At 40.5% G+C, this 11,659-nt stretch overlaps 1 protein-coding gene across 1 annotated transcript; it reads left to right on the forward strand.

Annotated features, from left to right (window-relative positions):
• The first annotated feature begins 566 nt into the window (after positions 1–566).
• LOC141147627 (E3 ubiquitin-protein ligase TRIM39-like) lies at positions 567–1,984 on the forward strand. Its single transcript, XM_073634857.1, has one exon. The coding sequence runs from the start codon at positions 629–631 to the stop codon at positions 1,961–1,963; it is 1,335 nt and encodes a 444-aa protein (XP_073490958.1). The 5' UTR covers positions 567–628; the 3' UTR covers positions 1,964–1,984.
• Positions 1,985–11,659: the final 9,675 nt, after the last annotated feature.

Raw genomic sequence — 11,659 nt, forward strand, 5'->3', positions numbered from 1 at the left:
ACTGTCCACTGTGAATTCTTTCCTGTGAAGACCACAAGTTCAGGGAAGCAGCACCGAGAGAGCAGGAGCCAACAGCACTGAAAGTTGTAAATTGCAAGTGCTGGGGTAAGAATATTTCACAAAAAGTTTACCAGGGAATGTTTATTTTACTGTGCTCAGTGTGTTGAACTAAAAACGCTGAGCATTTAATACTGCTTTAACACTGCACTGCACTTCTACACAGGAATAAGAAGGCACATATACTGTGATAATCTATAAAAGTCAAAGTAACACGTGATATATCTTTTTTTTGTTAGTTAGTTACATACACTTTAATATACTGTAGAAACCTTCCTCAACTAATAGAGTCGCTTTATCAAGCCAGACAAAATAGAGGGTTAAGTGAACAGGGAGGATCTTATTTTATCTGATGCTCACTTCCTTATAGAAATATTTTCACATTCATCTCCGTGTACTGGAGAGATCAGACGCTCCCAGCTTCTCTCCTGTACCGAGTTGTAGCAAAAGTTTTTTTTTTCCCTGTATAGTGACTGTGTTGGATACACAGAAGAGGGGGTCTACCAATCACTCCTGTCCACAGTATACAGAGCGCCCTCTGCTTGGGAAGAACAAGAAGTTGTGTAACATCATGGATAAGTTCAGATCTCCTTATCAGAAGGAAAGAGAAGTCTCCTGTACTTACTGTAATCCTTTTGTACCAGCTACTAAATCATGTCTGCTATGTGAGGCCTCATTTTGTGAAAAGCACTTAAGTAATCACAACAAGTCAGCGGTTCACATATTAACTGATCCCACCACAACATTTGAAAACAGAAAATGCTCCATACACAAAGAGATCCTGAAATATTACTGCACAGAGGACAGTGCCTGTATCTGTATGTCCTGCTGGGTGGCTGGAGAACATAGAGGACACCGGGTGGAGCTTCTGAATGTGGCCTCTGAGAAGAAGAAAGAGAAACTTAAAGATGTTACCGAGGAACTGAACAATCACAAACAAGAGACTGAGAAGAGAATAAGGAATCTGGGAAATCACAGGACAACAGAGAAAAGAAAAGCAGCTGATGTCACCAGGAGAGTCACTGAGCTGTTTAGAGACATCAGGAGAGATCTGGATGATGTAGAGAAGAGAGTCCTGACTGAGGTCTCCAGACAGGAGGAGAAGATCTCCCAGTCAGTCTGTGATATGATCCAGAAGCTGGAGACACAGAAGAATGAGCTGTCCAGGAAGATTAATGAAATGGAGGTCGTATGTAACATCACAGATCCATTAACTGTGCTAAAGAAAAAAATGATCAGTGATGACATCATTCCTAGGAGTGGTGATGTAAGAGATGCCGGATGTCTGGATGAAGGAATGATCTCACAGATGCTACAGAGAGGACTTCTCCACTTTACTGACAGTCTGAAAGGTATGAGGATAAAGAGACAATTCACAGTGATGGAGAAATCAGACATTTTACTGGATATAAAAACAGCCAATAATCGCATTATTATATCACAGGATCTGAAATCAGCTACTTACACATATAAATCAGAGAATAGACCGGATGTTCCAGAGAGATTTAAATCCAATCAGGTAATAAGTACACAGAGCTTCTCATCAGGGAGACATTATTGGGAGGTGGATGTGAGCGGAGCGAAGGACTGGCTGATAGGGGTGGCTGCTCAAAGCATGGAGAGGAAGATTGCAGGAAATGAATCTTTTATAGGTTATAATGACAAATCATGGAGTCTGACCCAAAGAGACACTCTCTTTTCCTGGCACAAAAACATAGGCAAGAAAATAGACTCCAACTCTTCTATAAAGACAGTTGGGATTTATCTGGAGTACGAGGCTGGCCGTCTGTCCTTCTACCAGCTGTGTGACCCCATCAGACATCTCCACACCTTCACCACCACCTTCACTGAGCCCCTCCATGCTGCTTTCTTTGTGTTTGAAGATTCTACCATAAGAATAATATAGTACGGTAAAAACTTGGATTGCGAGCATAATTTGTTCCAGAAACATGCTTGTAATCCAAAGCACTTGTATATCAAAGCAAATTTCCCCATAAGAAATAAAGGAAAATCAGATGATTTGTTCCACAACCATTTATTCATAAGTCCTTCAGTTTATAGTCCATATAAAAAGATTATAGCAATGTGATTGTGTAACCATAAAATGTCCATTCACAAATGGAAGCCTCCACAAGGGGATTAGAAGCAAAATCCATCAGGAGCTCCAGAGTATAAAAGAGAAGAGAGGCGTCTCTAAAGGTAGCAATATGTTGCTAAATGTTGTAAAATGTTGCTAAATGTTGTAAATGTAACCATATTGCTATACTTATGCCGTGTACACACGACCGGACTTTCAACGGACTGAATTACACCGGACTTTGACGGACTTTCGACGGACTTCCGTCGAATCGGACTTGTCTACACATAACGTAGGCATAAAAATAGACTCCAACTCTTCTCTAAAGACAGTTGGGATTTATCTGGAATATGAGGCTGACCCCATCAGACATCTCCACACCTTCACCACCACCTTCACTGAGCCCCTCCATGCTGCTTTCTTTATGTTTGAAGATTCCACCATAAGAATAATATACTCAAGTCCGTCGGAAAGATTTGAAACATGTTCCAAATCTAAAGTCCGTCTGATTTTCGACAGAAAAGTTCAGCTGAAGGTCTGATGAAGCCCACACACGGTCGAATTGTCTGACGGATTCTTTCCGTCAGACCAGTCCGGTTGAAAAGTCCAGCCGTGTGTACACGGCATTAGAGGCGCCTCTCTTCTCTTTTATACACAGTTGTGACATGACGCTACTTGTATATCAAGACATCGCTTGTATATCAAGTCAAGGTTTATAAACAAAATTAGCTTGTTTTGCAAAACGCTCTCAAACCAAGGTTTTACTGTAACAATGTATTCTTAGTGCTGGGCTCTCCAGTGTCAGATCACCTATTCAGTTTACCAGAGGGGCTTAGCTTAAAAATGACACAAAACAATATATGCATTTTTTTGAAAGATAATCCATACAGGTCTACTACTTAAGGGTCCTGCAATCTATTTTTTATAAAATTGTTTCATACTGTCTTTTTCTGCCTCTCTGTAACATCCTACGTGAGCTCCCAACCCTCCCCTTTTTACCCTCACTTCTGTTTCTTTGGAACGAGCAGTGTATGTTAGTTGTAGTCATGTACACTGCACATCCCATAGTCCGAAGTCCATCACAGGAGTGAGAAAGAGAGGGTGGCCACATTCCTACATACAGTTGGATCATGAAAAACGACCATAGCTTCCCTCTTACAGGGAGTCAGATTTTGAGGAGTCTGACAGCAATAGAAAGTCATTTTTGAGTTAATAATACATTCTTAATATAATATATTTTTCCTTTTAAAATATTTTATTGTTTTGAGTTAAATATAGTTCAGGTTTACAAAGAAAGATAATAACATTCTTGTATATATAAGGTAACAGGCAATTGTAATGTATCACATAGGTGATTATGGTATGAAAAGTAACACACAATATATCATAAACGTTTATATCATAATAAGTGAGTACAGAAAACAAGAATTATACAAATTAAAGGTAAAGAATAGGAGGAATGGTGTTGGAATAAGTTTATTAAGAAGTGTGGGGAGAGGTAAGATGCAGTAATAAAGAAAAGGAAGTAAGATAGTTGGGGAAGAATCAGTAGATAGTTCCAGGCCCAAGTTCCTGCAATATGGCTTGGCTTCATCTGGAGATTAAATAAGTCTTTCCAACTATTTTTAGTTATTCACACTTCAAGAAAGTCAAGTAGTAAGTGAAGGGGGTAGTAACTGCACAGTGTTGGGGAATATAATATATTTTTAAACCTGAGTTTAGAGTTACTTTAATCCCACAACCTGTCTGATATGAATTACGGTAGATACCAAAATGCATCTGAAATCTCAGTATCAGGAAACAAATACATTTTATTTATAAATAGAAAAATACGCTGCGCTAGAAGTGTGCTGTATTATGCTATGTAATAAAAAATGTGTGTGTCTCCAAACTTAAACACATAAAAATATTTAAATATGTGCCCTACTAAATCAAGTACCAAGTATTAGGGCACATATAGTAGTAGGGCACATATTTAAATATTTTTATGTGTTTTAGTTTGGAGACACACACATTTTTTATTACATAGCATAATACAGCACACTTCTAGCGCAGCGTATTTTTCTATCTATCTGGTTGTTAGCACGCTATATGAGACGTGTTCTACGCATGCAGCTGATTAGTGATAATCTTTAGGCAATTAGTTCAAGGTGGCTCGCAGGATTCTGTCTATTTTGGTTACATTTTATTTATGTTTAGAGACTACTGATGAGATAAAATGATCAGTTTCAACCACATACAATCTTAAAATTATGACTGTACTCCATAACCTGATGTAACATTAGGGCCAACACACGTCATCTTATTTAATTGTGCAGACCACAATGATGATGTGTAATGTGCAGTAAATCACAGGAACCAATCAGGATTCACTTACAGGCAGTCCCCGAGTTACGAACACAATAAGGACTGTAGGTTTGTTCGCAAGTGCAATTTGTGTGTAATGCGTACACACAGGCCGACTTTCCGACGGACTTTCAACGACACTGAAGGTCCGATGATGCCCACACACGGTCGGATTGTCCGCCGGACACGGTCCATCGGACAAGTCCGATAGAAAGTCCGCTCGTGTGTACGCTGCATAAGTCGGAAACACTGCATTTGTAAGTGTAACTTGCGCCTGTGCAGGGATGTGGGATGTTCCTGGCTCCTCTGGCCATGCAGTGTGGGATGTGTCCAACGGGGCAAGATAGCTGCTCGGAGGTATCCAGGACCAGCGTGGAGCACAAGCGGCCGGCATTGAGGCCGTTCATAACTCGGGAACTGCCTGTATCTGTGCTATGCATACTAGCTCATTATGCCTTTGCCTTGCAGGGTGTATTTATTTATTTATTTTTTTAAGAGGCTTTACTTCCTCTTTAAGTGCGCTTCTGGCAGATCAACAGATATTTGTCTCTGCTTGCTGGGACTTTATGGCCCCTTTCACACTGGGGCGGGGGCGACGTCGGCGGTAAAGCGCTGCTAACAATAGTCAGTATTCGGCCGCTAGTGGGGCGGTTTCACCACCGCTAACGGCTGAGAAAGGGTTAAAAACCACCGCAAAGTGCCTCTGCACAGGCGCTTTGCTGGCAGTAAAGCTGCGCCGTCCCATTGATTTCAATGGGCAGGAGCGGTGAAAGAGCGGTGTATACACCGCTCCTTTACCGCTCCGAATATGCGGCTAGGAGGACTTTTTTTCCCGTCCTGCTAACGCACCGCTCCAGTGTGAAAGCCCTCGGGGCATTCACACTGGAGACACAGCAGTGGCTGTTTCGGGTCGGTTTGCAGGCACTATTTTTAGCGCAATAGCTCCTGCAAACCGCCCCAGTGTGAAAGGGGCCTGAAGGGATAAAACCTGGGTTAATGTGCATGTATTGCAGAGATGTGCTGCATATATATGTTTTTTAATCTGCCCACATACACTTTATATGTGCATCTGAAAAGAAACCCATACATGCAGAAACATACTAATAAAAAACAAAACAAAAAAATATATAGTATATACAGTATTTTGGTTATTGCTTAGTCATATAATCTTGTGAATCTTACTTTTAGTGTAATTGTTAGCCATAGGATATAGTAACATTTTCTGATTTTGGTTGTTTCCTTTTAAGCTAAAACCGAAATTGTTTAACCACTTCAGCTCCGGAAGGTTTTACCCTCTTCCTGACCAGGCCATTTTTTGCGATACGGCACTGCGTTATTTCAACTGACAATTGTACGGTCATGTGACGTACCCAAATAAAATGGATGTCCTGTTTTTCCCACAAATAGAGCTTTCTTTTGGTGATATTTGAACATCTGTGGTTTTTTTTTTTTGCGCTATAAACAAAAAAAGACTGATAATTTAAAAAAAAAAAAAACAATATTTTTTACTTTCTGCTATAAAACATATCCAATAAAAAAACGCAAAAAAACAAATTTCTTCATCGATTTAGGCCAACATGTATTATGCTACATGTTTTTGGTTAAAAAAAAAAAAAAAAATCCCTATAAGCGTATATTGATTGGTTTGCGCAAAAGTTATCGCGCCTACAAACTATGGGATATTTTTATTGGAATTTTAAAATTTTTTTACTATTACTAGATCAGCGACTTATAGCGGGACTTCGACATTGCTGCGGACAAATCGGACAATAAGTGACACTTTTGGGAATGGGTGACGCCATATAGTGATCAGTGCTAAAAAAATATGCACTGTCACTGCACATATAACACTGGCTGGGAAGGGGTTAACATTAGGGGTGATCAAAGGGTTAAATGTGTTCCTAGGGAGTGCCTTCTAACTGTGTGGGGGAGGTGCTTTAACAGTGAGAAGACAGAGATCTGTGTCCCTGCTTAGTAGAAACACAGGATCTCTGTCTTCCCTAACAGAATGGCGATTTGCCTCTGTTGGGAATTATCAACGGGTTCCAGCAGACACTGAGTCCGCTAGATCCACTGATTGGCTCCCGCTGTCTCCTGTACCTAATTCTGCGCACAGGAGCCGCCGTCCTGCAGTAAATGTACATAGGACGTTCAGCATCCGGTTAATCATTACTGAAAACATTGATCTTTGCAAGTAATCTAAAGCCAGGTACACACTATTCGCTTTTTTCCATTCAACTCAATGGGTTTAGCAAAAAAAAACTGTGAGCTCTAGTCGGAGCCGCTGTACCAACAATCTGATGTCAGTGCAGTGATCTCCTCCACTGAGCAATTGTGTTCTGACAGGGGGACGCCCCCCCGGGCCAGAACACTCCGGTCAGCGCTCTCAGACATTGGCTGGTAGCATTGATTAGGAGCCAGTAGACTGCTGGTTTTCCAGCATGCTTGTCCATCAGAAGCCGGCCCATCACTCGGCTTCTATCAGACCGGCTGCCATACACACACATGGGCTGAATATCGGCTGTTTTTTTATTGAACTGGCCGATGTTGGCCAACATCTGGCGCGTGTGTACAGGGCTTTAAAGTGAACCTGTCACAAGAATGGACATTTCAAGTCAAGCAAAATATAAAAAAAATATATAAGTATATAGTCAGGTCCATAAATATTGGGACATTGACACAATTCTAATCTTTTTGGCTCTATACACCACCACAATGGATTTGAAATGAAACGAACAAGATGTGCTTTAACTGTAGACTTTCATCTTTAATTGGAGGGTATTTACATCCAAATCAGGTGAACGGTGTAGGAATTACAACAGTTTGTAATGTGCCTCCCACTTTAAGGGACCAAAAGTAATGGGACAGAATAACAATCATCCATCAAACTTTCACTTTTTAATACTTGGTTGCAAATCCTTTGCAGTCAATTACAGCCTGAAGTCTGGAACACATAGACATCACTAAATGCTGGGTTTCATCTCTGGTGATGCTCTGCCAGGCCTCTACTGCAACTGTCTTCAGTTCCTGCTTGTTCTTTGGGCATTTTCCCTTCAGTTTTGTCTTCAGCAAGTGAAATGCATGCTCAATCAGATTCAGGTCAGGTGATTGACTTGGCCATTGCATAACATTCCACTTCTTTCCCTTAAAAAACTCTTTGGTTGCTTTCCCAGTATGCTTCGGGTCATTGTCCATCTGTACTGTGAAGCGCCGTCCAATGAGTTCTGAAGCATTTTGCTGAATATGAGCAGATAATATTGCCTGAAACACTTCAGAATTCATCCTGCTGCTTTTGTCAGCAGTCACATCATCAATAAATACAAGAGAACCAGTTCCATTGGCAGCCCTACATGCCCACACCATGGCACTGCCACCACCATGCTTCACTGATGAGGTGGTATGCTTTGGATCATGAGCAGTTCCTTTCCTTCTCCATACTCTTCTCTTCCCATCACTCTGGTACAAGTTGATCTTGGTCTTATCTGTCCATAGGATGTTGTTCCAGAACTGTGAAGGCTTTTTTAGATGTTGTTTGGCAAACTCTAATCTGGCCTTCCTGTTTTTGAGGCTCACCAATGGTTTACATCTTGTGGTGAACCCTCTGTATTCACTCTGGTGATGTTTTCTCTTGATTGTTGACTTTGACACACATACACCTACCTCCTGGAGAGTGTGCTTGATCTGGCCAACTATTGTGAAGGGTGTTTTCTTCACCAGGGAAAGAATTCTTCGGTCATCCACCACAGTTGTTTTCTATGGTCTTCCGGGTCTTTTGGTGTTGCTGAGCTCACCAGTGCATTCTTTCTTTTTAAAGATGTTCTAAACAGTTGATTTAGCCACACCTAATGTTTTTGCTATCTCTCTGATGGGTTTGTTTTGTTTTTTCAGCCTAATGATGGCTTGCTTTACTGATAGTGACAGCTCTTTTTATCTCATATTGAGAGTTGACAGCAACAGATTCCAAATGCAATTAGCACAATTGAAATGAACTCTGGACCTTTTATCTGCTCCTTGTAAATGGGATAATGAGGTAATAACACACACCTGGCCATGGAACAGCTGAGCAGCCAATTGTCCCATTACTTTTGGTCCCTTAAAAAGTGGGAGGCACATATACAAACTGTTGTAATTCCTACACCGTTCACCTGATTTGGATGTAAATACCCTTAAATTAAAGCTGAAAGTCTACAGTTAAAGCACATCTTGTTCGTTTCATTTCAAATCCATTGTGGTGGTGTATAGAGCCAAAAAGATTAGAATTGTGTCAATGTCCCGATATTTATGGAGCTGACTGTATGTAAAGTATGTATAATGTTTGACATAGTAAGATTTCTGCTAACCTTGCTAAACACTGAGCTTATTCTCAATTATATATACATTTTTTTGCTCATAGATATATTTTAAGATGATTATTGCTTAGTCATATAATCTTGTGAATGTTACTTTTAGTGCAATTGTTAGCCATAGAATATAGTAAGATTTCTGCTAACCTTGCTAAGTTACTTTAGTTGCTTCCTTTTAACTCAAAACTGAATTGTATAATCATTGTTAAAAATGTTGATCTTTGCAAGTAATCTCAAAGTGAACCACAAGAGTCCAAAAGTCACAAGAGTGGACATGTCAAGTCAAGCAAATTATAGAAAAAATAAATAGGTATATGGAAAGTATATATGACATTTTACGTTTTCAGGAAAACACTGGGCTTATTTTCATCTATTCTAACTCCTGAACCTTCCTGTTGGTTAAAAATGTACCAAGGCTTTCCTTTCCACTAGCAATTTAGATTTTTTTTGTGCTACATACAAACTTGACAATAACCTATTGATTTTCAGGGTTGTGGTGGTTCAAACCATTTGTACCAATAATATAAAACCCGATGTCACCCCAAGTCCCTTAAAAGACAGACTGTTCTAAATTCAATATCAAAGTGTTTTTCTCATTGCCCCGACACTAAAGATATATTCTGAATGACCAAATGAGTGAATTTGTTCTACAATCTTAATGATGCAAAAAAAAAAATTGTTCTTTATTAATCAATATAGAAACACAGAAAAAAAGATTTTATCAATTACAATCAAGGTAATGACTAAAATCTTTTAAAATGTTCTCTTTGTATAATATTAAGATTGTTGAATGATTTCACTCATTGGGTCATCTAGAATTTATCCTTAGTGTCGGGGCAAGGAAAGAAATATTCTGGAAATAAATGTGACCAACACAATCATAACTGAATGTTTCCCAGTTTATTGTTTTCGTCCATGTACTTTTTGGCATTTAAATGACTTACTGTATATTTAAAAATGTAAGCAAATAAACTAATTTTAAACCAAATATTTCTCCAGGTATGTTCTTTTATTACACCCCATCCTCCCTCTGTTACTGCACTGCTTGTATAAATAAGAAAACTGTCCTACCTTTCTCTAGATCCCTAAAGCACACCTTAATTTTCTGCAATAAGTGACTATCACTTTGCCTGATGAAGGGACCCCTGCATGATGGTGCACCCTCTAGAGCAGCTTTTTCCAACCCTTTTCCTTTTGCTCTAGAGCAGGGATATGCAATTAGTGGACCTCCAGCTGTTGCAAAACTACAAGTCCCATCATGCCTCTGTCTCTGGGTGTCATGCTTGTGGCTGTCAGAGTCTTGCTATGCTTCATGGGACTTGTAATCCTACAACAGCTGGAGGTCCGCTAATTGCATATCCCTGCTCTAGAGGACCCCTAAAATAAATTTAAGTTCTCGGACAACCCTTACCAAAACCAATTCACCAAAGGTCAATGGTAAAACTGTCTTTTATGTTGGTGGTCAGTAGGAAGAATACAACCCTTGCAGTGGTGCTCAGAATATCACCCTACAGACAGCTAAGAAGATTTTTCTTCTGGCTTTACCAAGTGGCTCTGGTTCTGGAACTATGCTGGCACCATCAAATGGTAGGTAAATCAGCCACAACTCAAGGAACCCCTAACAAACGCTGGATGAACCCTATGGTTTCATGGAACCTTGGCTGCTCTAGGGGGAGTCTAAACAACAGGAAGGGCTTACAGGAAATGGGCAGAATGGCATGACTGTCATTCTGTCTGAAGAAGACTGCCAGTGCTGGACAGCTGAGGAAGCCGGGGACGGTGCTGGAGTCAGCTAAAAAAATGTAGAGTTTTTTTTTTTCATACAGTGGTGGAGGGGATCCAAAAAAAATAGTTTGGATTCTACTTTAAGCAATAAAAGAGATCTTGTCGCCAGACCATTTATTTCATTAAGAATCTTCCCATAAGATTCTGTGTGCATTTATTATATTTTAATCATGATATTTACCTGTAAAAGTGGCAAGTAGCTTCCTCCTTTTGAAGCTTTCAGGTAGCTTCATGATCAGGTAGAGGATATAATGTTCCAGGCCCAGCTCACACTTCCATCGAATACTCAGTTTAGGCATTTTTTAGGTAAAAGAGAAGTATGGTCAAAGCTTTTTTGGCCATACTTCTCTTCTGGGTCGCAGGAGTGCACTTACTTGTGCTCTCCTGTGACTCAAAGTCAGCTGACAGCAGGCTTTAGCCCATCACAGAGCATCTCCGAGTTCCAGAAGGATTCCAACAATATTGTTGTGATCCACCCAACTGCCTGATTGACAGCTGGCTCCCGTTCAGAGTGTGTGGCTGAGAGCAGAAGCCAGCTGCACCTGCCCTGCCGGTTTGCTACTGTGCATGCGCGAGTCGCGCAGCGCTTTCTGAATGGCCCCGTCTTCGTCCGGGACACACAAACGTCCCAGAAGGCATCGGGGGAGAAGAGGACATGACTCACTGGGCCACGATGAAGCTGGGGCGGAAGTACACAAGGTACTTCATAAAAGGTAAGTAGGAAGGAGGGAAAAAAAATATACATCCAAAATCGAGTGGTTGTCATTCCTTTAAGATAAAGTAGTAAAAGTGGGTGGAACTCCCCTTTAACTGTCCCCTTACTGATTTTAATAACTTTCACATCTTGACAGATCCCTGTCTAGTCAACAACTACGTAGTCCTTCAACTTCAATCGGGTAACAGATGTTTCAATCGGGTTACCTCCTAACTATCCTATTTCCTTCTTTTATGGGATTTTACTATCACACGCTCGCTCAGAACTCTTATTTTTCCTCAAGGGATGGGAAAACTAACTACACATTACACTTACACAAGAGGATGCAGGCAAGTG

Source organism: Aquarana catesbeiana, linkage group LG06 (genome assembly GCF_042186555.1).
Source record: "Aquarana catesbeiana isolate 2022-GZ linkage group LG06, ASM4218655v1, whole genome shotgun sequence".
Lineage (NCBI taxonomy): Eukaryota > Metazoa > Chordata > Amphibia > Anura > Ranidae > Aquarana > Aquarana catesbeiana.